Here is a 27,803-nt window from a genome sequence, read left to right on the forward strand (position 1 = left end):
TATTTCCCATAAACCGCTTTTCTGACAGAATGACAATCTCCAAAAGTATCTTTATGTTCTCAATGTATCCCTTTCCACATGCACTTTTTGGGGAATATGCTTGACAAACACGTGCAGGAAGAAATGTAGCAATTCACTAGGCAGATTTAATGTCCTCAGTTATGTCAAAATTGAGTTGCTGTGTCGAGCCAGGTAAACATCACACACCGGCAGTGCAAGAACGACCACATATAGCCCTAACGTCCGCCGTTGCGACAGCTGTCGGGTCTGTAAAGGCCCCCATTCCCCCCCTTTGACTGGCAACCAGGACATAGATTTATGATTGCGTGTATCTGCAGGCGTTTCTTGTTGAGTGCTAATATGAGAACAAGAAGGATTTTTGAAGTGCGAGGGTGTGCGTGGGTCCATTCGGACTGGATCTGTGTGTAAGTGTGGGAGGCCAGTGATGGAATGTGTCGTGAGCTCGGGCTGTTGTGGCACTTCTGGAGAGTATGAGGTCATTCACAATGGCAGTTTTCCGTGGTTTGTGACCCAGCCAGGGAGAGTGGTGTGGGGGCCAATGGAACTGCAGTGGATCAGGAAGGACAGGAAAGCAGCCATCTTGTTGTCATGGCACGCTTGGTCAGCTCCCTGCGTGCGTGCGTGTGTGTGTGTTCCGGCAGAACACCCCTCCATGCGCAGCCCTCAGGTCTGTTGAAATGTGTCACGTCCAACATATGTTCATGCTGACCCCCACCGCTCTCAATTAATGCCAGCCCATATGGATGTGGGGGCATCATCGAGGACTTGAGTCTGTGCCTGTGTGTTTAGTTGGAGAAAGGCACGGGGTACATCCACAGGAGCTGGCTGGCGTCACTGTGACCCCAGCGTGTGACTGAAAGAGAGAGAGAGAGAGAGAGAGAGAGAGAGGGAGACGGAGAGGTATAGGTTGAATGGAGGTAATGAGGTAAGAGAGAGAGCGCGAGAGAGTTTGAGACGGAGGCAGATTTTGATTACCTCCTGTTACTCTTTGGGAGAGGTGCAGGGGAGAGAGGGAGAGGGGAGGAGCAGATGTGAAAGGGGGGGAGGTAGGTGGAGGAGAGAGAGAGAGGGAGAGAGAGGGAGGAGGAAAGGGAGGGGGTGGAGGTGGAGGAAAAAGGGGTGAACCGAGTAGACGCTGTGGAGCGACGAGGGGAGGGCGGGTCGATTGCTTTACGGCTCACCCGAGCCACAAACGTAGGGACTTTCATCTCAGGCAGGTTCGCCACGATGAAACAGGTTACAGGACCTCGAAACACCCTGTTCTCCGCCCCCTCTTTTGGATTTCCCCTCAAGCCCTGAATGACCTCCCACTGACTGGGGGGGTGGAGGAGGGGGAGCGGGTGTAATCAAATATTAACTGCCTCTTAACTATGGACTTAACCACCCAAAGGTTCCACACGTTCATGCCAAGACCCCGCAGTAGACAAAAAGCAGCTGCGCTCAGGGTGAAGAGGGGGGGGGGGGGAAAGAGAAGAAACATGATTAAACTTGAAGCATGTCAGGAAGGAGGAGTCTGCAGGTCATTATTAGCTCAGTTAATCAACTCATTAAAGTGCCAGCAAGCTTGATACCTTTCCGCAACGGGGGTCTTTCTGTTTTCCTATTATTATATTCCCGGATGAAAGCGAAAACGTTGTCGTAGTTAGCGCGCGCGAGGGGAGTCGCCTGGGATTGTTTGACTTAGAGTTACACCCGATTCCTCGCCTCACGGATCATTCCACTTTCTGTTTCTTCATGTGAGTGCTGCAGGCAGTCCCCACCGGGTGTGTATAGTGTGTGTGTGTGTGTCTGTATGCCCCCCCCCCTCATGTACGTACATCACACACACACACACACACACACACACACAGTGCAACTTGCAGCTCCTCGTGAGCTCGTTAAGTCTCGGAGAGACGGCCTTGTAAGAAATGCCAGTGTGTATGTCAAGTGTGTGTGTGTGTGTATGCATGTGCTCCGGCACGGCCCCGTGTTGCTCTGTGCTCGTCAGGCAAGCAGGGAGGGGCTTGACCTGAGACGGAGCTCCTCTGCTGCCGCGATGCAGCCAGCCGACGGGACCCGTCTGAAAGGCTGAGCCACGGCCGTCTTCCAGCGCCGCACGAGCCTCGGCCCGCCCACGTCCAGGCCCCAGCCTGGGAGCCAGGGGTGAGGAGAAGGGCGTGCAGAGAGACAGTGTTGTTTACCCTCCCCTCTACCTCACCACCACCGCCGCCGCCGCCACTTCTGCTGCCGTGCCAACGTGGGCTTGTTCTGAACACCCCTCAGGAACAGCCTCTTGCAGCCTGCCTCTATAGTTTCTACCCCGCTCGCCTGCGCGGGGGGGGGGGGGGGGGCGCATGCCAACAGTTGAGCCAAGGTAGCCGCCAGCTGTGTCGGGGAGAGAGGCCGGTCGACGGGCCTGAGGGGCCTCTACTCGCACAGAATGGGCTTTGTGCACTTCGACTCCCCCCCCTCTCTCTGTCTCCTGCTCTCCTCCTTCTCAGCCTCTCTTCTGCGTTCCCCTTTTCATTCTCGTTTTTTTGGGGGAGGGACATTTTTACTTTTCTAATGAAGCCTGCTTAGGACGTCGACTTGCTAACGGTGTTCACCTGGTGCCTGGGTGCTCGTCGCTTTTGGATGCAGCCGAGTAGACACTTTGCATCGCGGCCCGTCCATTTCCAGCGTGTCACGCGGCGGATCGTGGCGTATTGCGCTTTCTACAAACCAGCAGTGTGTGTGTGTTTGGGTGCAGTAATGGAGCATGTGCGCACCTCGAGACAATGCTGTGTGTGTGTGTGTGTGTGTGTGTTGTTGTGTGCCCCTCGTTGCAATCCCAGGGAGCAGGGGGATGATGAATAAACCCGGTCAAAGCAAGGTGACGAGGGAATCTAAAGATCCAATGCCCTTAAGTAGTCATCCGTCTCAATAAAGGCGTCCAGCCTGGGGTTGCGCTCCGGACGAGAGGAGCGAGGATGCGAGGGTGGAGAGCGGTAAGGGGGCGGACTCCATCTCCCAGAGGAGAGAATGATATTCTGTCTGAGATCGACGTAAGAATGGCTACGTTCTGCTATTTTTTCCCCCAATCGGGTTGTCACACAGACTGAAGTGAAGGATTGAACGCTCCCAGTGATGGGCTTCGCTATCTCCCGTCCCCATCTGGACTCGCATTGAGATCTTGAATATAGACCTTGGCTAGCGTTTGCCGGAACAGGAGTGTATTTTGATTTCGCGTGAAGCATTTTCGGTTGCTTTTCAATTTCATTTTCCCACCTGGGGTTCCTCACCCAGTCACTCCTTTATTTGGCTGTGAGTACTTCAGGTAAACTTGGACCTTGCCAGTGTCTCACATTATGAAACCAAATGTCTTCCAAACGCAGCCCATGCTAGGCAGGCTAGGCTAGCACAATGCTGACTGGTCGTTTTTCCATTGTGCAGAGTTGTGAGAACAGCCCCTGCCGTGAGTGCTGATTCAGACTTCTATTTAAAGCCCTGGCCTTCCATAAATATGCTACAAGATGACTGCAGGAAAGCCAGGGGCTGCTGTGTGCGTGCGTGTGTACTTGTGAAAGTGAGAGAACCGAACAAAACGCACACACATTGATGTGAAACATACATTTCGTACACACTGCACATCGGAGCGAAGTGAGTTCTCAATCTCTTTTCAGTTTGGAGGGCTGCTCTGAGCTAGCTACAGTAAATGACTCAGAGGTTAAAACCCTCTGACGATCCAGGATGGAGATCACACGGCGTGTTGTGGGCTGCTGGCCGTGCACAGGCCTTATTTAGTGGCAATTGCAGTATCAAATATCAAAATAGCTACAGTTTCTCCACCTGTGATACCACTCAGGACATGACAAAGGGAGATTGGAGACTACACACAGAGAGAGAGGGGGGGGAAGAGAGACCATCTGGTCCTCCCTATCTGGTTGATGTTTTCTGTGTAAACATGGCTGCATGGCAGGCCCACTCTGTATCAACACTCATCTCCTCTCACGATCGCAAACCAGGACAAAGACCAGACCCAAGGTCCTCTTCGATCCTTACCTGCTGTGAACTGTGCGGTCACCTCCACGGGTTCCCTATACCCAGGCTCTGCCAGGCTGGCCTTCAGTCTGCCCAGCCTCCAGGCCGTGTGACTGGATGGCACACTCCGAGTGTTTACAATGTGCAATCCCATCTGGATAGGGCTGTGTGTGTGTGTGTGTGTGTGTGTGAGGGCAGGGGGGCACGTCCACTGGTGTATTGTTTACAGCCCAAACAAATCAGACAGCGAATGCCTTCTGAGTAAAGGTTGGTGTCGGGGGCCTAAACATGCGTATCTGCACCAGACGATTCACAGGCCTGCGACAAGTCCACCCCACACTAAAGCTGAACCGTAACCATTAAAGGTAAACAATACTAAAGCAGCACTGACGACCGCACCCCCCCCCCCCCCCCCCCTTTCGTCTCCTCTGTTATTAGCGGCCAGGCCTGTGGGACGCAGACCATTTCCTGTCAATCAGAGAGAGTACAGGGGTACTAGTCCGTTTCCTGTCTCCGCTTCCTGGTGCCCCCTCCCCTCCTCCCCCCCCCCCCCCTCCCCGGGTCACTTCCTGCATGTCTCGTTCCACCGAGGGGCCTTGTGTACGGCTGTGGCTCTCCAAACACACACTTCCCCTCCGCCTCTTGGTACTATGCCTTGGTGTGTGTGTGTGTGTGCGTGGCACAGCACTGGGCCTGCTTCCCCCTCCCTTCCCCTCCCCAAACGCACAAGCCTGCAGAGCCATTTTCCACATCGCAGAGGGTCGTCGTAAACCCTCCCCCGCCCGCCCAGCACTGGTGCTGGTGAGGGAGTGAGCGGTCAAACGGCCAGCCAGCCAGCAAGCATCACCCCGGCTATGAAACTGGACACTGCTGGCGAACCACGCGCGCGTTGCCCCCTCGACGCCCCGCTAAAGTGGGTATAAGCAGTGGGCGTGCGTGTGTGCGCGGCGCGCCTGCGAGAGAAACCATTTAGAGGTACAGCGATCGTGGTCTTAAGTGTCAATTCCGTGCGTGCGTGTTGGGTTATTTGCAATGGACGTGCATAGCGAGAGCATTTCAAATGTTGTACATGGCAGGTGGGGTGGTCATGCTGGTCTGTTAATGCCCTAGTAGAACTCTGTGGTTGGCAATCATGGGGAGGGGAGGGGGGGGGGGGGCGCATTGAGATGGTGCTGCGTCTAGTGCCTGTGTGTGTGTGTGTGTGTGTGTGTGTGTGTGATGCCAGCAGTCTGGTGTTAATTTGAGCCCAGCGAGCTGAATGAGGACCGACTCCGACCCAATATGTCACACCTCCTCCTGTTACTGTGTGTGTGTGTGTGTGTGTAAAGAGAGACAGGGACACTTGAGTGTGTCTATTTGCAGGAATGGAGGGAGGGTGGAGTGAGATGAAGTGGGGGTATATATGCTCAGCAGTCGGACTGGAGGAATGGTAGAGCTGTGCACAGTGAAACTCGATGACCAAGCTTATTTGTATAACCCACTCCGAGCGGGTATCGAGTGCGGGCGTCAAACCATCGCACCCAACATCAAAATCCTTATCAGGAGTGCGCTGATGGGCTGCTATTGTGCGCTAGGGATTTGCCAGAGCTTAGACTCTCGTCGTTTACAATGGGGGCCCAATTGCGCAGAGCTCATGTCAAGACCCATTGCGACATCCATTACCCAAATCTGAAAGGGCTCTTGGAAACCAAGCAGCACATTAACCGCGAGGCTGGGACGTGAAACGAGACGAGCGCACACGACGATGATGATATCAGTGTCTGGCTGTGAGGAGAGATCACAGGTGTTTGTGGATCAAATCAGAGTTTCCTGGCTCCCTCTGGGGGCGTCGCCGTGGAGACCGGACTTCCAAGATGATGAATGACAGCGGTGCGCCGGCGAGGGGGGGGGAGGGGGGGGGTGATTGACTCGGCTCAAGTGGGTTCCTGGGAAGCGGCCAGCACCAAATGATTTTAGCGCCTGGAGCTGGACCTGTGTTCTCAAGGTTGTCTGGAAGGATCGGGGGGGCAATTTATTATGAAAGTGTGTGTGTGTGTGTGTTGGATGCGACGCAAATGAACATCAGTTAACGCTCTCTCCCTCGGAATGTTATGTATTGCAGTTACAGTACTGTACGCACAGTCTCGCTCACACACACACACACAGACACACACACAGACACACACACACACGAGCACACAGCAAAATAGCAAACGCATATTAATAATAACAGTCGTTCTTGGCCGACTCGTAAGCGTTGAGTGACGAGGCAGGAAATTGTAGAGTTTAGTTAGATCTTGTTCTTAAGCTTCCCTGGATTCGTGTGTCACGTAATGGGAGTGGACCCAAACCAAACTCCGGGAACTCTTTCTAACAATCGAGCTTCTTTTTCTTCTCTCAGCAGTCCAGAGGAGGATTCTTCTGGTCTCAAATCCCACTAGTGGGTGATTTTTTGGCGAGCCCCCCTTCCCCCCTGGGTATGCTGTATATTTCACACCTCCTGCATTACCACAGTCTTGTTGTGTGGTCAGCTTTCATGTCGGTCTTCACTGACATATTGACTGCGTATAAGAAGTGATGCACCCATTTTTAGGGTGCGCCTATACGCCGATTCGGGGTGGGAATCTTTTGGTACCTCACGATTCGATTAGAATCAATTCTTGATCACGTTTTGTTTAAAAATCGATTCACGATAGATTTTGAATCAAATTTGTATTCAATATGTATATATTTTTATTTATTTAATATATGCTAACATTTGATTCCAGTTGTGTTACTTGTTTCTATTTGACTGTGATAGTCAGTTAAGTGTTGAAGAAAAAAATCCCACTGCATCAAAACCTTTTAGATGTATTGTTCTTCTTGCAGAAAACCGTTCAACATATGACAGTCTTCTGTTATTATTATTATTATTACAGCCCTAAGAGTAATAGAATAACTTTATTAATAACTTTAATTAATAATGGTTTTTTATTTATTTGTGAATCGATGTGAATCCCTAGAAGACTGAATCGCGATTCACATGTAAATAAAAACAATTCCCCCCACTCTAACACCTATACACACCTAAATGGATTGTGATTGGGCAGCTTACTTGATATAGTACCCCCCCACACACACACCAACCTTCTCAAATATTTGATTTATTGCTGTAGAAAGAAGCATGTGTTCCAGACCTAGGCTGGTCCTTGCTGCTCGCTCTTCCAGTTTCACAAGGACGATGGTGTTTTGTGTTTGCCCAGGCAGAATGGCTCTGACACTCTGTCACTTACGCATGAAAGAGAGTGTGTGTGTGTGTGTGTGTGTGCAAGGGAAAGTGTGCCTACACAGTACTCTGGCAGAGGAGACAGCTGATACGATTAACAAAGCCGAGGGCAGGTGTGTTTGTGTGTGTGTGTTTGCACATCTCCAGTGGTCAGAAGCTGACCGTAAACACCCCGGGAGAAACTCGTGGCTAAGCTGTGGACACGTCGCCGGCCATGCCAACATGCTTCCACTGAGCGAGGCATGCCAAACCTTTGACCATCGCAGCCCACTGTGTCGTCCGCCTCTTCGGTTTACCCACAAGCGCGACACACACACACGGTCTAAACGGAGACACTCTCAAGCCCTCTTACCCTGAGGGGGGGGGGGACGGGGGGGGGGACTGTCGTACGTAGAAACGGTGCTCCGTCTACCAGATGGTCACAATCAAGGTGCGAGGACAGGAACAGAAGCAGGGAAGACCTCCATGGACATGGGGAACGCAGGCGTAACACACACACACACACACCCCGCTCAGGTTGTAAATATAAAACACATCCGTCACTTGCTGCCGTTGTCGCCGGCGCAATGCGCCAGCGGTGAAGAGGGGCGCCGCGGCCGGTGACATTCTGCCCATCGCTGCCGTGCCTGCGAGGGCCCGTCCAGACGGGCGTGACCGGCTGGGGCTCATCAGGGTGTTTGAGGGCGCCCCCCCCCCCTCCCCCCGCGGTCCTCTGCCCCGTCCCAGAGGGGCGAGCGAGGCATCTGGGACACACGTGTGCAGGAGGGAGAGAGGGATATCCTCCTAGCTACTGAATACACGCATGTAGACTATTCTATACGAACACAGAGGAACTCCTCAAGACACACTTCTCCCCATTCTAGGGAATGTGTGTTATGATAACACATTTCAGCCGGGGGAGAGGCGGGGCTTGCCTGGCTCCTGGCCCACATTCCATGCTGATGAGATCCAGATCCAATTGGCCGCTGCGGCTATTAATAGATTCCACACGCCACATCGTTTTATTAATATGGGAGTGGAACTAAATCCCTCATCGGTTTTAGAAATCGGTTGTGGGAATCATGTTAGTATGCATTTCCTTTTTACCCCCCCCCCACCCCACCCTCGCTCCCTCCAAACTCCCTGACCAACTTCTCTACGTTTCTTTTTAGTGACCGTTGTGACATTTTCGCACGGGGGGGGGGGGGGGGGGGGGGTACTTGCCTGCACAGTAAGACAATAAAATTGGCTCTTTGGATCCACCCTTATAGTGAGTACCGATCGGAGTGGTGTTTATTTTCCCGTAGACGGCCGTACCTTAAGCTCTTCCGGAGAGCGAGTGATCGAGAATCAGTCGGGGGTTAGTGTATGGGGAGGCCTGTCACTAAGAGCACAATGGGTTGGGTTTCTATTGTCTAATGCACACTAACACGTCTGTGGTGACAGACAGCTGTCTAGGGACCTCCCATTCCCCCCCTCCCCCTATTTGCTCCTGCTCAGTTGGGACCTGGGAAACTGATAAAGAAACTCTTGATCTCGTGTTGAGGAGTTGTGTGTGTGTGTGTGTGTGTGTGTGTGTCTGGTGCGTACTGGGGCTTCTGAAAGGCATTGAGTTGTGGATCCCTGTGGAGGTACAGGTCTGATGTGTGTGTGTGTGTGTGTGTGTGTACATGTACGCGAGGCTGAGATGGTGCACGCCGCCGCGTGCCTGTTTTAGCGCTCCGCTACACACAAAGGGCCCTGTGCGCTCATTAGCTGGGCCGTGTGTGTGTGTGTGTGTGTGTGTGTGTTGGGGGGTCCTATGAGAGCAGGTTCGGGCTTGTGTACTGTCTCTGTGCCCGTGCCAGCACTCAACTCTTGTCAGAGCTCCACCTCTGCCAAAATGCGGTCTCTGAAGAGCGCCCGGCATCGCCACGGCAACCCCCCCCAGCCCCCCCTTACTTACTTACCAGGATGCGTTGTAAAAGGGAAGGCAAGGTAAAGACAGTGGCGTGTCTGTGCGTCCAAATGAATCAGCTGCATTTGCTGCTTCTGTTTGGGCCTCACAGCTGATGGAAACCCTCCACTCAGCCTTTTTTCGAAAGCGCCGTTGCCATGTTTGCGAGGGGAAGGAAATATTTCTGGCTGGCTGCCAAGCTCTGGGGGAACCAGAGAGGGAGAGAGAAACAGGGAGGGAGTGGAGGCGGGGGAAATAGAATCCCACGTGCAACACAAACTTTCAGCTAAATCTCTGGTCTGCACCCTGGGTTCAGACTGCTCAGTACTGTAAAGTAGTACTGTGCGTGTGCGTGTGTGTGAGAGAGAGGGAGACACCAAAGACTCAGTATGTGTCTGGCCTGGTGCCAAACTGAGAGGGCATGCCAGCCACTGTGATTTGAGATTGGTGTTTACCTGGCAGGCTGTCACACACACGCACACAGACACACACGCACAAACACATACTGTCGTCACGTTGTGGCTTGGATAAAACAATTGCTGCAACTTCCTTTCCGCAAGTTAGCATGTGCAGTTCACTGTGACTCGGAGCGCTTGAGGTTTTGTGAATGTGTTTATGTATGACTTTTTGTGTGCAAGAGTGTGTGGGTGTGCGTTGTCACACAGGAATTCATATACTGTAACAGCTGTAGTGGTTTCTCACCTCTTGCACTCGAGCATTCTCTTGCATGTGTTGCGTTTGTGTTGGCTGTGCGTGTTTGGGTCCCTGTAGGAAACGTACTGTCACGTAGTCATAGCCTACCGCCTTGGAAATGACACCTTATTCCTCGCTCTGGGGCTGTTGACGATGTTGTTTTAGGCTGAATCAAACACCAGAGAAAAAATCTCGATAGGCCACTCGCGGTCAATTTTGAGTCGAAAATACAGAGAATGGACCAACTCCTCTCCGACGCGCACGTAGGCTAGATGTAGCAGTCTAATGGTGTGGCTCAGTGTGGTAAGACTTGCAGATTAGTCCGATGGCCAGCGGAAGTGCCCGTCTCATCTATGACAGTATCTGTTCTCCATTAGCCAGCCTGTCTGTGTCCTGGTGAGGTGGGCTACGTCTGCGAGTCGAGTCGGGCGAGGCTTGAGGAGAGACTGTTCACAATGGGGACAGACATTTAAACTGGGTTTAACAGAATGCCTAATCGCAAACTAACATTTTGACAGGGGTCCTGGCCCCTGTAGGCCCCCGTGTAGAACCGCCCCTGCGCCAAAGGATAAACACACGCAAGCACGCAAACGTGGACACTCGCAACAGCAAGCTAAAGCTCTATTCTGTGCTCCCTTGCTCTGCGAGCGTGCGCGCACGAGACGTGGAATTAGTGTTTTACGGCGTTTTACGAGAGCGCTTCCCGTTAATGGATTTCTCCGGCCGTTATCAGTTATTATGGCTCCGATAAGATGTCCCAGAGTAATTATTTCCCGTTTGAGGTGGAAACCTCGAATACATCCAGGCTGATGTCATTTTGGTCTGCAGCTGCTGCCGAAGCAATTCAAATGATCCGACTCGAGTCATTGAATGAAACGGCGGATCACTATCCAGCTCTGCTTGGATTCATCTCCGCGTCCCCTCTCCGCACACTTGTTCGTTTCTGACAAGTGGGATGTATCCTATAATCATCGGGACGAGACGACTTTATGAAGTCTACCCATTTATTTATTGAGTTATAATCCCCATAAATTAAGGCTTTAAAGGCACCGTTGGTCGGCAATGTGTCCTTGCACAGTGCAGATTGCCCGTCTATATCCCCCAGTTATTTCTTGAGATGAATAGCCGACTATTGTCGAAATTCCTGAATTCGCTTGTTAATGAGGACTACAAAAGCCATTTATGCAATAATAATATTATTCTTAATGCAGCCTTTGTTGTCAGTCTTGTACTAATCTCATTTCCCTTTGCCATTAGCGTTGTTCGACATCAAAAGACGCCAGTGCAGTGAGCGGGAGGAAAAACATGGTTATTTATGTTATGGCACTCAACAGAGACCTGCTTTTGGATTAAGCTCTGCAAGGAAAAATCTTCCACCACAGAAGTCCATTTTAGCATACAATTCCCCTCAGTTGAACGGCGTCTGGGAGTTAGGCACTGGGAGGCAGGCTTTGGTGCAATACACTCCATGTAGGGCATGGCTTTATTTATGGTAGTCCATGTGAGGTAAAGGTTCGGTTATTTACAGTAGTCTAAACAGAATGAAACCGGGGTCGGAAAGGGCTTTAACCCAAACCTCTGACCCTGTTCACAGTAACCTCATCTTGCCTGTCTTGTCAGTCTGTCTCCACCAGACAGGAAACACATGGGGCCCTGAAGCTAATGCTAAAGCACATTTTCCACTTATGTTTTTCCTGCAGGATGACAGTGATGGGATCCCATGGTCGGAGGAGCGAGTGGTGCGCAAGGTGCTCTACCTCTCTCTGAAGGAGTTCAAGAGTGCACAGAAACGGCAGCTGGATGGAGACGGAACCACGAACCTGGACGGTACGTTGGCCCTCAGGACCCATTTCACCGTGGCTCAACCACGTTTTAGTATTTGCTGGCACGGGGAAGGGAAATAGTGTAGCTAACGCCTGAATTGGGTAAAGATGGCTTGGTTCACTCAGGAGACACCTGACGAAATCTCGGGGAGTTCTGTCTGTGAAGCAAGCGAAGAGAGGAAACGAAAAGTGAGGCCATGGAAGAAGGGCTGGTTTGAAGTCAGCCGGGGTGCCGGCTTGCTGTTTGACACTGCTGCTTCCAAATATCCCAGGCAAAGCACGGCAGATTGAACTTCACACGCGCCTTAGAAGCTATTCTCAGCTGTCACTACACACCATAACACAAAAGAGTCTCCGGGAAGGGAGGGTGAAGAGAAGGGAGAAAAAAGGAGAAGGAAAAAGGAAAATAAAATAAAGAGCTGAAAGTTTTCACCCAACCAAAACAGGCTCGTGTCGAAGGGTGGGTTGGGGGGGGCGGGGGGGGGGGGTCTTGATGTAGATGTAGGTGAACAATTCTCTTTCTTTGTATTTGTCTCTCTTTTTTTTTGTGTGTGTGTAACTGCCTTTCCACTCGGTGGGATGTGCAAGGCCTGCTTTCCTGTGCTTTGTTGTGTTATCTCTCTCTCTCTCTCTCTACCCCCCTCCGCCTCCCCCACCCCCCCCGCCTCCCCCATCCCCCCCCCCCCCCCCCTCCTCTCTCTCTCTCTCTCTCCTCGGCACTGCCACTCCAGGCCTCCATGGGCCTTTTTAAGCAGCAGTGGGTAGCTGACCTTATCGTCTGAATAAGAATGAGCTGTTGGAAAGGCTGTGTGTGTGCGCCCGGGCCTCTCCACACGCTGGGGGGAAAAACAGCAGAGCCTTTTTCAACACAAAGAAGGAGCGTCTCTAAATGGGCTGGGGGGGAGGGGGGGGCCAGAGAGGGTAGGGGGGGGGGGGACCCTGACGGCGTGTATCGCAGAAGGCAGCCGCACACTCGCGTCTGACGTGAAACTGGCCGGAGAGGCCCCCTGGCCAGCATGTTGAGAAGTGGGCTCGCGCCGCTTGTCCGTTCCTTCGTGCGTACGTGAAGAGGTCGGGCATTTTGGAAAAAGTCATTTTGTGTGTGTGCGCGTGTGTGTGTGTGTGGGGGGGGGGGGGGGCTGCAACGAGGCTGCGGGTCGAGGGATGGATGTACGCGGCGCTTTTGCCCTAAAAAGGAGAGGGGACGTCGACCTGCCCGTCGTCCCCCCATGAAAACAGCCACCCCCCTGTTTCATCTCTTCTCCACTCCCTTTCTCCCAGCCTCCCTCTTCCTCCCACCCTCCCCGCTCCTCCTTCCTTCCAGCCTGCCTGCCCCCCCCCCCCCCCCACACACACTCCCCCTCCCTAAATCCATTCAGCGCCAGCAATGCCCCGTCTCCTTTAAATGGGGTGTGGCTAGCTGTCGGTTTGGACGAGGAGCAGGGAGAGTGGAGTCGATCATATCCGTCGCCTCGCCCGCCCCCACACGCGCACCCCCACACAGCCGCAGCCCGGAGTGTGTGTCAGCCCCCTCTCTCCTCACCTCTCTGGCCGTCTCAGACAGCCCTCCCTCCCTCCCTCCCTCCCTCATAAGCAGCCGCCAGCCCGTCTCTCCGGCCACTTTACCTCCCGCTGCCTGGCAGGCGTCCATCTTTCCTCCAGCTCCTCCTTGTTGACGTCCTCTCCCCCCCCCCGCCCCCCCCCCCCCCGCTCCCTTTTGGCGCTGTGTTACCCAGCAAAATGACATAATGCCCTTGCGTGTCCCTCCGCTTTTTTGTCTTTCCTTCTTCGGTCTCTCTCTTTCTCTCTCTCCCTCCTTTTCCGCGTCTTCGCTCCTCGCCTCCCCCGATGCAGGGTTTCGTTACACGTCAATAGGCCTCTGGTTACTGCACGCTCGCTCAGGAAGCATCTCTCTTCCGCTTCCCCCTCCGTCCCTCCTTCCGTTTATAGCTCTCTGCTCTCCCAGCCTCCGTCTCTTCCCCCTTATCTCTCTCTCTCTCCCTGGCACTCTTTCATTGACCCACATCCTCCTCCTCTCTTTCCTTCCTCCACTCTCCCACTCGGTCTGCCCACGTCCAATCTGCCTCTCTCCCCAGACTCCCAGCTGCCCCTCCCTCCCTCCCTCTACCCTTCCCTCCCCCCCCCCCCCCCCTCTCTATCTGCGTCTCTATCTCTCCCTCCTCCTTCCGCTCTCCTGGCTGCTCCGTGTCATTGATGGAAGGGCTGGCTGCCGGCCAGGCCAGGCTTGGGGAGGGGCTGGGAGGACAGAGGGAGACAGAGGGTTTAGGGCTTTAGGGCTGGTGCCCTCTGGTATTTGTCACCTATGCCACCCCACCCCCTCCCTCCCTCCTCACACACACACACACACACACACACAAATGACTTGGGCCACCAGGTGCACACCGGAACTGTCAGAGGACGAGATGGACTCAAGATCACAGAGGAGGTGGAATTTCAGCCGGCACCACTAAGACACCGCTCTGAAATGTTGTGTGGATGCTTTAAACTTGCCCACGGGGCCGACAAAGCCCACTTGCTCAATCCGGATCTTTCTCTCTTCCTTTTATTCCCTGTGGTCCACTGTCGTGTGGTATCGCATAAGCACTGTGTTGAAACATCGTTGTTTCCCCAGACACTAAAAATGCTATATTCAAAAATAAATTCCCCAAACGTGGTTGGCAGTTGTCCCATTGTGTTGACTATTCAGCCCAGTGGAAAACATGTGATTCACTACACCAACACTATGTTGTTGACAAGCACACACATTACCTTGTCAAGCCCCCTTCTTCCAACAAACATTGTGTTACTGTGTCATTACTCTCCAGTGTTTTGTTATTGGGCATAATTAAAGTAATGCCCCTCTCATAGCCGGTCCTCAAAACGCTATTCTCCAGTCTGCTAGTTCTACTCATTACTCATGACAGCTCTTACTAATGGATCATGCAACGCTACACTACAATGTATTAACATTAACCCCCCCTCCCATCTTTTATACTATCTCTTTTTTGTCGTTCTCGTTCGTTTGCTCTCCCATGCCCTCTCTCTCTTTCTATCCTGCATGTTCTCTCTCTCTCTCTCTCTCTCTCTCTCTCTCTCTCTCTCTCTCTCTCTCTCTCTCTCTCTCTCTCTCTCTCTCCACCCCCCCCTCTCTCTCTCCACCCCCCCCTCTCTCTCTCCACCCCCCCCTCTCTCTCTCCACCCCCCCTCTCTCTCTCCACCCCCCCTCTCTCTCTCCACCCCCCCCTCTCTCAACCCTCTCTCTCTCTCCACCCCCTCCCTCTCCACCCTCTCTCTCTCTCTCTCCCCCCCCTCCCTTCCTTCTATCTCTGGAGAGCAGGATGTGGGCATACCAAAGCGATGGGCTTAGTTAAGCACGCATAAATCTGATTAGGGCCCCTCTGGTACAGCCGGGGGGGGGGATGATCTGACGCCCCTCTCTCCCCCCTTCGCTTACCTCCACGCTCGTCTCGGCTAGGCCTCACTGAGACCTGGGGCTAGAGTTGAGGTCTCCTCCTCCCTCCCCTCCCCTCCCCTGCTTCCCTCCCTCCCTGCCTGCCAGGCAGCCAGCCAGCCCGTGGGGAGCCCCTCACACAGGCGGCCATGTGAGACGGACATATGTAAAACACCTCCGATAAGACGTGGGGAGGGGGGGGCGAGGGCAGCTTGAGCATTCCCTAGCCCCTCCCCCCCCTCCCCTCCCCCCCACCCCTCCTGGCTCCTAGATAGGTTGACTCATTCTCAATCCGTCCCCACTCTCTACGCCGAGGGTGTTTGGGGTCGGCTTTTGCCCCTAAAGTTCACCCGTGCGTACGCGACTCCTCCCTCGCGGCGTCGCAACCACACCTTCGGCACGTTCGCGGAAAGGATCCCCCCCCCCCCCACGGTTCGGCGACGTCCACACCTCAGCCCTCATCCCTGCCAAGAGCACAACACGGGCGACCAGCAAACAAACCCTCCCCCAGGGTCCCCTCCATGCAGACGAGGGGGGGGGGCCTGAGTGGGTTAACGCACACGCAAAGATCCAGGGAGCCTCCAGACTCGATGACCTACTTCACAGCGCTCTCGCACGCAGCCGCGGAGGCTCACGACTCGCCCACTGACTGGGACTGGGTCTGTACCATGACTGTGCCGCCGCTCACAGGTAAAGGCTTGCCCGGCGTGCGTGCCCTCACGCGCTTCACTGTCTGCCAGACCTCGGGTGACACACTCTGATTCAGCTCTCTCTCTCTCTCTCTCTCTCTCTCTCTCTCTCTCTCTCTCTCTCTCTCTCTCTCTCTCTCTCTCTCTCTCTCTCTCTCTCTCTCTCTCTCTCTCTCTCTCTCTCTCTCTCTCTCTCTCTCTCTCTCTCTCTCTCTCTCTCTCTCTCTCTCTCTCTCTCTCTCTCTCTCTCTCTCTCTCTCTCTCTCTCTCTCTCTCTCTCTCTCTCTCTCTCTCTCTCTCTCTCTCTCTCTCTCTCTCTCTCTCTCTCTCTCTCTCTCTCTCTCTCTCTCTCTCTCTCTCTCTCTCTCTCTCTCTCTCTCTCTCTCTCTCTCTCTCTCTCTCTCTCTCTCTCTCTCTCTCTCTCTCTCTCTCTCTCTCTCTCTCTCTCTCTCTCTCTCTCTCTCTCTCTCTCTCTCTCTCTCTCTCTCTCTCTCTCTCTCTCTCTCTCTCTCTCTCTCTCTCTCTCTCTCTCTCTCTCTCTCTCTCTCTCTCTCTCTCTCTCTCTCTCTCTCTCTCTCTCTCTCTCTCTCTCTCTCTCTCTCTCTCTCTCTCTCTCTCTCTCTCTCTCTCTCTCTCTCTCTCTCTCTCTCTCTCTCTCTCTCTCTCTCTCTCTCTCTCTCTCTCTCTCTCTCTCTCTCTCTCTCTCTCTCTCTCTCTCTCTCTCTCTCTCTCTCTCTCTCTCTCTCTCTCTCTCTCTCTCTCTCTCTCTCTCTCTCTCTCTCTCTCTCTCTCTCTCTCTCTCTCTCTCTCTCTCTCTCTCTCTCTCTCTCTCTCTCTCTCTCTCTCTCTCTCTCTCTCTCTCTCTCTCTCTCTCTCTCTCTCTCTCTCTCTCTCTCTCTCGTAAAGACCTCAAAGGGCCAAGGCCGTTCAGGTGTGCGCTGTCGAGGCGTCAGTCGAATGGAATCTCAGGCAGGCACCTTTTGTGGATTGGCGGTAAGACAAAGGGGGAGGGGGGTAGAGTAGGAGGAGGGACGTGATGAGTCGGTCACATCTGAGCCAATCGGTGGATCCCGTGCCAGGCACCATCCGGTCACGGGGGGTGTCAATCAAGCTCGTCAGCCAATCCAGGGGTCTGTCGTAGGTAGTTGCAGGAAAACAAAGGCTGTGTGAGATTTGATAACCTTGTTGACCCCAAAAATCCCAACTCCCCACCCACCCCGCTCTCATGTATGGATCTTTTAGCCTACATTTCCTCCAATGCCCGTCCATTCAGTCCAGTAGGCCTCATTCATTCTCCACCTCCACCCACAGGAAGTGGAACTCGATCTGGATGTTCAGATGAGGCAGGGGCGGAGTCCCTGTCCCCCAGACACTGCCCTAACCCCGCCCTCCTGTCTCCTCCCCCCTCAGGTTCCCTGGCCAGCGGGCAGCGCGGCGGCTCGGGCTCCAAGGGCCACAAGGACGCCGGGCGCTCCCAAAGCACGGACGGAAGCAGCGAGTACTCGGAGGATGGCCCCGCTAAGAAGAGGTGGGTGTCTGTGTGTGTGTGTGTGTGGGAGGGAATGATGAGTCCATGACACACACGTGGTGATGTATGAGATTATGCTTGGTCACGGCCGGCACTAGAGCCTGTGCCGGCGCTTTCTCTAGAAGCCAGCTCGTCAGACACAAACACAAACACTTGTACTTTACTGCCGGCCAGAGGAAAAGGATCATGGTAATCAGTTGCAGGTGAGCAACGTGCAGTCGCTCCTCGGTTTTGTTCAGTCTGGGCTGCCTTACTGTGTCGGTCTCCCCCTCTCTCTTTCCCCCTCTCTTTTACTCCCTGCAGTCTGGCAGAGAGCACACTAACCCAGACAACCGAATTATGAGGTGTCGGAAAGAGAGGAGGGCGAGCGAGCGAGAGAGAGAGAGAGAGTACTGTACCACAAACGAGGAACTGTTTCTCTGGCCCGTGGCCAGGGAAGGACTCCAAACAGGCACATCGCTAGGGGGGGGGGGGGGGGGGGGGGGTGTCAGTGTTTACTTCTGCGGGGCGAGCGAGGAGGGAGAGGAGAGCGGACGGCCTGGCTTGTAACAAAAGCAGAGCGGCCCCCGCAGCCACTCCATTAGTTTTCCTGTGCCACACTCCCCCCCCCCCCCCCCCCCCCGCCCCGCCCACACACGATCTCAAAAAAAGTATAGTATATAGTATAGTATTGTGTTCTTATGAACTTTAAGTGTATTGGTACATAGAGGGATTGGTACATTTAACAGGATAACATCCCCCCCCCACACACACACGCACACACATGCCTCAATATGAAGTGGCTATTTGGAGTTGGGAACTGTGTGTTTCTCATGCAACTGTTCCTAGCCTTCGCCTTGACAGTGGCTCAAGGCAGAAGTGAAAGTGTGTGTGTTTGTGCGAGGGCTTGAGTGAAACCGGGCCTTCGGGAGAACAAAAACACCAAAGAAACAGCCGTGCCCTCGGAGAAACCCCCCCCACACCCCCACCCCCCCGCTCACCTGGAGCTTCCAGGGTTTGTTATGGTTGGCCGTCCCAGGAACCATAACCAGGCACGCTCGACTGTGTCTCTTGGCTGGAGCTTCCTGGTGGAGGACGCTGCTGGATCAGGCCACTTCTCATGTTCAGTCCCAGCCTGCCACGGTGGTGGGGGGGGGGGGGGGAAGCTGACCTGGGCCCAGCGTGGAGGGCTCCTCTCCTCACCGGGAGCCCAGGACGTGGTGGTCTGTACACATCAACAACAACAAGTTGTGGAATCAGCCAGCCTGTCCAAGGGACGGAGACCCCTGAAGGGGCCCGATGAATAACTCAGTGTGTCGAAAACAAACCCCCCAAAATTGAGTGAAATGTGCCTTCAAAGCAGGGGGAGGGTGTGTGTGTGTGTGTGTTGGGGAGGGGGGGGGGGGTTGTGCTCTAAGCAGTGGGCGGAGTCTGCAGCAGATGTCCCTCTGCAGTAAAGGCCTGACCCAGATCCTCCATTATTCCCAGCATCACCGGCGGACAGAGAGGTGCGTGTGTGTGTGTGTGTGTGTGGGTTGCACCTGCCTCGTCTCTATACCTGTCATTTGATAGCTTTAATCGGACCTTCCAGTGTGGAGACCCGGTCATATACTAGCCTGATTCACTCATTGGCAAGGGTGCACGCATGCACACACACGCACTGCAACACGCGCGATCCTGCAACACGCGCGATCCTGCAACACGCGCGGGCAAACAGGCTCGTCAACAAAAGCCTGTGTGTTTTCCAGGGAGTGCTTTTGGGTTTTCATGAGTTCTCCCCTCACAGGAGTGGCATGAAGAAAGGCCGGCTCCCTCCCTTTTCTCTCCCATTTCTCTCTCTTGTCTAATGAGCGCGGTGCCACGCCAGCTCTTGGCATTTGCTCCGGCCCCCGTATGTGTCCGTGTGTGTGTGTGTGTGTGTGTGTGTGCCGTGAGTGTGTAGAACTGCGTGTGTGGAGTGCTTCAGAGCCAGGCTTGCGTGTGTGTGTGGGAGAACGGTGACTCGCTGGCCCGGGCATCTGGGCCTCCTCACCAGCCTCCACCAGGGCGGTCCGACTGAGCCGGCGCCAGGACCTCTTACACCTGGCACTGCCCACCAGCACCAGCAGCAGGAGGAGGGAGGAGGGAGGAGGAGGAAAGGAGGTGCAGGTGCTGCTGGGGGGAGGGGGGAGAGGGGGGGGGGGATTTGGCTGCAGGTCTGAGCCCCTCCGTGTCTCGTCTCTTAACGCAGGCGTTTGAGACCACGGCTCTGTTTGCCTTCCCAGGACACACACACACACACACACACACACCCCCTCCCGCCCCATCCCCTTTCCACTTAAGGCCTGTGGCTGCACTTGGAGGCGGAAAGGCAGGGTTCAGTCATTGTGACCAGACTTGGAACGCCACCTCCCTCCCCCTCATTGAGGTCCTTTTGAGTCGCTGCCGTCCTCTGTTCTCCCGGCCAAGTAGTGCTTCTCCCATTCAGACGGCTGTTTGTGTGCGCTTGTACGTCTGAGTGCCAAGTGTACACACACGCGCGCGCGCACGCGCTGGGACCCCGGTGCCTGCACATTCACACGCACTCCTCATCGCGTCGACAATGTTTTTGTCCCCTGCCCTTCGCCCGGAGTCGCTCGCACCATATCAGGAAGACCTAAACGCCCTTACCCGCCCGTCCGAAGCGCGCGCGCGCGCACGCCAGCGAGCTGTAATAACAGTATTGATCAGCTGTGCTGTAAATGGATGTGTAAAGTGGGTCGGGTGGAACGCGTCAAGACGAATCGCAGTTCAGAGCCGCAGACGGCGCCATAACTCCGGGCTCCTCGCGCTGTCATTATTTCATGTATCCGGGCGCCCAACACACACACACGTGTATACACACACACACACACACATGCTGGTGTGTAGCGACCATGTGAAGGTAAGGTCTGGATGCTTATCAGCAGATGAACACCGAGCACAGGAATGCCCTGTGCGTGTGCTGTTTGAACACAGCGCTCCTCAATCACTGTCGGCCTGCCAAGGAGGAAGAGTTCAAAAGCGACAACAAAGAAAAAGACTCGCCTCCACGCTAGATGAACACACAAAGAGCATCTTAAACACACACACACACACACACACACATGCGTGTGTGCAGGCTAGATTAAGACAACAAATGCTTATTAGTTTGGGAGGCACAGTCAGGGCGTTGCCATCGCGTGTGTGTGTGTGTGTGTGAGAGTACTCACATTTGGCATTACATGCCCCTGGCTGTGTGAGGGAGGTGTGTGTGTGTGTAGAGGTCTTTATTAAACCTCCTTGTGTGTTGGCTTTAGAGACACTCCTCTTACCTGGCGCTGCTGTCGGGCAGTTTGTATTGTGTGTGTGTGTGTGTAAGTGTTGGTGCCTGTGTGCGTCGTCTCTCGCTTTCTAACTCCGTCCCGTTTGCTCTCATTGTCTCCGTTTATCTTCCTTCTCTAACCCTGCGTGCGTGTGTGTGGGAGAAATTTCATTTTCATTGATTTAACATTTAGTCTCTCTCTCCTCTCTCGCTCCTTCTCTCTCGACAAATCCCCTTAACTCGTCTCTCATTGTCTCCCCTTCCCTGGTCTTTCTAGGCTTGGGAGGCTTCCTGGCCTAAGATGGCAGCTCTTTAGGATATTAACAATCCCTGCCGGCACCGCCACATTGCTGTTTAAACTCCGCCGTCAGAATAGCTCCCTAGCAGAGAGAGAGGAGAGGAGAGGAGAGAGAGGAGAGGAGAGGAGAGGAGAGGAGCGGAGAGGAGAGGGAGAGGAGAGGAGAGGAGAGGAGAGGAGGAGAGGAGAGGAGAGGAGAGGAGAGGAGAGGAGAGGAGAGGAGAGGAGAGGGAGAGGGAGAGGGAGAGGGAGAGGGAGAGGGAGAGGGAGAGGGAGAGGGAGAGGGAGAGGGAGAGGGAGAGGGAGAGGGAGAGGGAGAGGGAGAGGGAGAGGGAGAGGGAGGGAGGGAGGGTGTCTCAGCACCAAGTTGGCCCCAGTGGCTCTTCTTCAGTCCCATTGTTTCCCATCGGGATATTTTGGGACATTGTTTGCAGTGAAGTCTTTTCGGGAGTTTATTGTGCTGGAATTGAATTCCCCCATTTGTCATGACAAGTGCCATGCAGACTCCATACTTTAAACTGGGCCACCTCTTCAGTGGGAAGTCCCAGTCTGTTTGTGTTTGTTGTCGTCCCCACCCCCCCCCACCCCCCGTGGGGTCTTTATCCATGTTTCGGTTACAGTTGAGTGTGTATGTGTGTGTGCTCTGCAGGAGGTCACACAGGTCAAAGGGTCGACTCAGTGTAAGCCATCTCTCTCCTGCGTGCTGGACAACCACAGGCAGAAAAGCAATAAACACATTAGCCAAAGTGTGTGTGTGTGTGTCAGACCTGCTGTGTTTCGACCGGCTAGCGTTCACTACCTGAACAGAATGTCTGTGTGGGGAGGGGGGGATGGTGGTATTTGTCTTCCTTGACTTGTGTGTCATTCAATGACTGTTTGTGTACCTTTCTGTCTGCAAGTCGGTTTTAAGTCCTCTGCTGATGGTGGTGATTGTGGGAGAGGGGGGAGGGGGGGAGGAGAGGAGAGGGGGGGAGGAGAGGAGAGGGGGGGAGAGAGGAGAGGGGGGAGTAGAGGAGAGAGGGGGAGTAGAGGAGAGAGGAGAGGGGGGAAGGAGAGGGGGAGAGGGAGAGAGGAGAGGAAAGGGAGAGAGGAGAGGAGAGGGGGGAGGAGGAGGGGGAGAGGGGGGAAGGAGAGGGGGAGAGGAGAGAGGAGAGGGAGAGAGGAGAGGGGGAGAGGAGAGGGGGGGAGGAAAGGGGGAGAGGAGAGGAGAGAGGAGAGGAGAGGGGGGAGGAGGGGGAGAGACGAGAGGGGGGAGGAGCATGGAGGCAGCCTGCTGAACTGTTGAACCTGCAGTGGCTCTCACAGCAGGTTCCTATTGGCTGGCTGGACGGCAGAGCGGGTGCTCTGGCCCAGGAGACTGCTTGGGATCGAATGAGGAATCCGGCAGTTGTTTTTGGTCCCACAGACGTCACAGAAAGAGAGAGGATGCATGCGGTCTCCCTTCCCCTCTCCCTTCCCCCCCCCCCCCCCCCCTCTCTCTCTCTCTCTCACTCTCTCTGTCTCTCTCTCTCTCTTCTAGTGCCTGGTTTGAAAGCTCAATCGACAGTGCGGCGGCACATGTTACATCAGACAGCCGGGGCCTGCCTTTGAAGAGAGCGGAGGGGCTGGGAGGGGGGAGGGGAGGAGGAGGGAGAGACAGGGAGAGAGAGGGCAGGAGGTGTGATTAACTATGGAAGGAGGGGGGGACGTCTCTCAGTAATCCCACCCCGTCCTGTCTCCGGGGCTGGCCTCTTCCTTCTGCTGCAGGTGTTCTATACCTCCTTCTTCCTCTCCGTCCCTCCCTCCCTCCTTTCTGTCTCGTCGGTGTCTGGCTTTCTCAGTCTCAAGTCGGTCGCTCCCATCTTTTTGTTTTATTGGTTATCGTGCTCGCTCTCGCCCTCTCCGTCTTTTGTCTGGTTCGTGTCCTTTTCCTCCCGTTTTATATTGATGTTTCAAATGTCAATTTTAAAAAGAAATCTGTTCCTCGCCACAGAACCCCCCCCCCCCCCCCCCCTCTCCTCAGAATGACGGTTGTGTAGTAGCCACGCCAGCTCGTCTGAGCTCCCCTCCTGTCTCCCCGCGCTGCTGAAAAGAGCCGGCCGCCCTCCCAAAATTCCGCCACCCCCTGCTACAGAATGAAGGAGCCATGACGGACCGGGCGAGACGAGGGGGGACGGGGGGTCCTGGGAAGGCACGTCCCTCCTCACGGAGACAGGCTCCCCGGGGGGGGGGGGGGGGGCTCGAGGTCTCCGTGTTCTCCTCTGGGCACGTTTGGCGGTTCCCCGACATCTGCTTCCTCTCAGGACTGTGGTCACATGATCCATTTCGGCCCGATGAGAGATTCACGTTTACACGTTGGGGCGCTTCGAAAAGGTCACGGAGTCCTCGAGCGCTTCCCCCGTGGAAACGCTTCGCATTCCTCCGACGGGGCTCTCCTCCCTGCGTGTCCGCACGGAAAGAGGCCAGGTTCTGTCTTCGGTTCTCCTCAAAGGCAGAGTTTATGGGAGGATCGCTTGACTCTTGACACACCTTTTTCTAACCCCACTATTTCAACGAAGGAAATCCTTGTTTGCACAAGTTTGTGTAGAAGCCAATAGGGCCTAAATAGGCTACCTTTACACGCGGACTGAAGTGGGCCAAATCAGATTCTTCTTTAGTTCATACGACTCGGACCTCTTCTTTTTGATCCAGAGTGTGACCTGTACAAATCCCATGGGGTCTGATCTGTTCTAGTCTGACTTGGGCTACTTTCACAGGGTCCTAAATTGGATACAGGTCTGGATATCATGCGGTGCGACATGAGTCAACCAACAACAGTCGAGTCTTAATTCATGTGACCTATTAATTCATTCTAACAACATTCCAAGATCGACATTCATTTGGATTCCACTCTGGCAGAAGTCACTAGGTCAGAACAGACATGGCGGACAGCTGGTGTGGAGGGAGGGGATGGACAGTGAGGGGTTAGATTTCAGAAATACACTTCTTTGTTACAGGCTTTGTTCTTCGACGCATGCAGGTCAGTTCAGGGCCGTGACCAGTTCAGACTGGAATCAGATATTGGCCGCGTTTATGTTTTTTTTTTTTATATGAATAAAAAAAAATCAAGAACCCACCCCCACCCCCCTAATCTGAGCAGTAAATACTCACCGAGCACTCACTTGCAGTGTGAACATAGCACCATTCACAACATGACCAATCAGGTGCCATCTCTAGGCCCGCTGTGTAACAGCAAGGACACGGATAGGCCAGGAAAAAAGAAAGTGGTCTTAAGTGGTCAGCGCGGCTGTGGCGCCGTCTAGACAGGAAGTTGGGAGCGGAGTGGTCCCCGTATTTTTATTGGCCCGTCTTAAACCGTCCTCCTCTTTAACGGCCGGGCGGCAGTTAAATAGATCCCCTGTTCATGAGCGAGGCACATCCCCATGAAAACGGATCCAGGTCGGATTTCGAAAGGCTTCAGTGAGCGAGCTCATCGTGCTATTTGGTTACTGTCTGGTTATTAGCCTAGCCTGTTAGGGGTAAGCTAGGATTGAGGGCGAGTTTGGTGTGCGTTTGCAAGGTGGTTGTGTGTTTTGGGGGCGCGTGGGTTCGAGTGTGTACTTGGTACGAGGTCTCTCTCTCTGTCGCGTTGTGCTGTATTTGGCTTACGCAGATCTTCTAGGGTGATGAATCCTTTTTTTTTTTTTCACAACTTTTTCGGGGGATGTGTATTTGGCGGGCTGTGTTTGTCACTGTGCTGGCTGTGTGACAGATAAGACTCATTCTACTTCATTCTCCTTCCCCTCATGTCACAACAACCCCTCCTTCCTCTCCGAGTCTGGCCATTCCTTCAGTCTTCCCCAGCCCAGTTCTACAGGGCCTGCCATGCCTTATGTAGCCATTTTTTTTTTTTTTCTTCTTCTGCTGGCTCATGTTTTTACAGTCAGCCCGTCACTCAGTATGAAAAGCGATCCGGGCTCCACTAGCAGCCTGACGACCGGCCGGCCTGTGAAACCAATCCCCTCTGTTTGTGTGGCGACGATCTGGTCCCCGGCCCGTCGACTCGCCAACAATTGAAGGGCAGCCAGCCGCCCTCCCCCACCAGAAGGTGTGACGGGACACGTTAGGCTGCTTCCACCTGCCCTGGCTTTTCAGTTGGGGTTTTTTCCTCTGTCTCTCTGTCTCTCTCTCTCTGTCTCTCTCTCTCTCTCTCTGTCTCTGTCTCTCTCTCTCTCTCTCTCTCTCTCTCTCTCTCTCCCCGTCTCTGTCTCTGTCTCTCTCTCTCTCTCTCTCTCTCTCTCTCTCTCTCTCTCTCTCTCTCTCTCTCTCTCTCTCTCTCTCTCTCTCTCTCTCTGTCTCTCTCTCTCTGTCTCTCTGTCTCTCTGTCTCTCTGTCTCTCTGTCTCTCTGTCTCTCTCTCTCTGTCTCTCTCTCTCTCTCTCTCTCTCTCTCCCCGTCTCTGTCTCTCTCTCCCCGTCTCTGTCTCTCTCTCTCTCTCCCTGTCTCTGTCTCTCTGTCTCTCTCTCTCTCTCTCTCTCTCTCTCTCTCTCTCTCTCTCTCTCTCTCCTGTCCTCGCTTCTTGTCATGTGCAGGCACACTCCAGATCTCATGCACACACACACACACACACACACACACACACACAGAGGCACAGAAGCACACACACATGCGTGCAGCAGATTGGCCCTGGGTCAAACTAGCAGATGCAGACGGAGCCCAGAGTGTGCCCTCTGCATTGACACCCGTCAAGACACTGTCGTGGAGGTGATTGAACTGCAACCCCTGTAGTAAACTCCTTTGCTGTTTATCCGTCTGTGCACAGATGAGAAAACAGAGGCCTTTTGTTGTTACCTTTTCAACCATCTAAAAGCAAATATTTCCTCTTTGTTCCCTGGCGCTAAAATGTAGCTTCAGTAAAAGATTGCAGTAACGCAGAGCTCAAATCGTCACATTTTGCCTGCACGCCTCTGTGTAGATCGAAGTGTAATCGGAAAAGCTCAGGCCCCCAGCGTTACGAACGGAATTCAGTCAGTGCTCTCTGGCATGTAACCCCCCCCACACACACACTCACACACACTCACACACCTCTTAACAGCTCACAGACAAACGCCAGCCGCGCACACCCTTTCACTTTTTATTTTTCTCGCTCTCTGAAAATTGAGAAATAACCGCTGGGTCTCATAAAGCAAGCTGCCCCCTCCTGCTCCCCCCTCCTACTCCTCCCCCCCCCCCCCCTTCCCCACTTTCTCTTGCGGAGTTCGATGAGAGAATCGAGCCTGCAGTCACACACTCTGAGGCTCCGATCGCCGTGAGGGCCGGTCTGAATCAATTACCTCCGCCGTCTGTGTCTGTCGCACGGCGGAGGAGCCGGCGCCTCCGCAAAATCAGCGGTAACAAGCGTCTGATTGGATGTGGAATTTAATTTGCACGCCGGTGGCGGCCCCACGTCTTTTTCTGCCCGACGACGGACAGCAGGGAGACGAGGGGGCGTTGGGAGACGTTTTTTGTGCACAGAGGACAGGAGTGTGTGTGTCTTTTGAAAGGTGTGTGTGTGTGTGTGGGGGGTGTCATGAGATTGTGTGTAGGTTTTGCTCGTGTGTTTGTGTGCAGGACGTGTGTATGAGATAAAGATGTCTGGTGAGCTAAGGGCAGTGTCGGTCTTCCTCTTAGTATTCCGGCCCGGCTTCCGGAACCCTCCACGGAATCGAAAGAAAAGAATGAGCGAAAGAACGAGAGAGTGATCTGAAAAGCAACAACAAAAAAAGCAACAAAAAAACCTGTGCCGCCACATAAAAAGCAAGCATGAGGGGAGATACTGAGCATAAAGGTGAAGCCGGCCTTGGAAGTCTGTCGGCAATTTGAAACATTCTTTGTAGCATGTTATCATTTGTCAGCGAGAGCAAAGGTCCCGCCACTGTCTAATGGAGAGCTTAATTAGGTTTCGGAAGACGGCAGACACAAATCTGAAGTCGCCAGTTACTGCCAGAAACGGCCGGCAGGTGCTGCTTCAAGGGGAGGGTGCCTGTAGTTTTTATGTGTTGCACACGCGCGCGCGTGTGTGTGTGTGTGTTGGAAGAGAGGTCGGGAGGGGTGATGACCTCTCGGGGAACAAGGCGCTGACAGACAGACAGACAGACAGACAGGGTTGACATAGAGTGTGGCTCTGTCTACCTGTGTGTCTTTCTGTTCTGTACATGGCTGTGTGTTTCTGTTTGTGTGTCCCCTCCCTTATCTGTGAGTGGGGATGTAGACCGTACAAAGCTGTGTGTGAACATTGGGCACCGATGTGTGTTCAGCCGTGACCCCCCTGTGTGTTTTCCAGACCCAGACTGCAGGCCCAGAGGAAGTTTGCCCAGTCGCAGCCCAACTCGCCCAGCACCACGCCGGTCAAGGTGGCAGACGCCACGCTGCCCACCCCCTCCGGCATCACCGACCTCTCGCGACGCAAGCCCAAGACCGAGGACTTCCTCACCTTCCTGTGTCTGAGAGGTAGGCCCGGAGCCCTTCAGCAAGCCCTCACTCGCTGCCTCGCCCGCTCGCCCGCTCACTCACTCACTCACCGCTTCACTCACTCACTCGCTGCCTCGCTCACTCACTACATCACTCACTCACTGCATCACTGCCTCTCTCACTCACTACATTACTCACTACATCACTCACTCACTCACTCACTCACTACATCACTCACTACATCACTCACTCACTCACTCACTTCCTTACTACCTCACTCACTCTCTCATTACCTCACTACCGCACTCTTTCTCTAGCTCACTCCCTCATTCACAGACACATGGCACACACAGACACACATCTCCACGTATACACCGAGTACACAATAAGATATCACCCTCACAAGCCACCAAGCCTCATCCCCACCAGACGGCCTCTTCTCCCCCCCCCCCCCC

At 54.1% G+C, this 27,803-nt stretch overlaps 1 protein-coding gene across 1 annotated transcript in view; it reads left to right on the forward strand.

The window, feature by feature from the left end:
• The window catches only part of jarid2b (jumonji and AT-rich interaction domain containing 2b), a 91,013-nt gene that overhangs the window by 32,385 nt on the left and 30,825 nt on the right, over window positions 1–27,803 (forward strand). The window contains 3 exon segments of the mRNA XM_084695859.1: window positions 11,573–11,699; window positions 17,246–17,363; window positions 27,221–27,387. Of these exon segments, the coding sequence (XP_084551985.1) occupies window positions 11,573–11,699; window positions 17,246–17,363; window positions 27,221–27,387 (412 nt within the window).

This window comes from Hypomesus nipponensis, chromosome 4 (genome assembly GCF_054491055.1).
Source record: "Hypomesus nipponensis isolate SF chromosome 4, ASM5449105v1, whole genome shotgun sequence".
NCBI classification, from domain to species: domain Eukaryota; kingdom Metazoa; phylum Chordata; class Actinopteri; order Osmeriformes; family Osmeridae; genus Hypomesus; species Hypomesus nipponensis.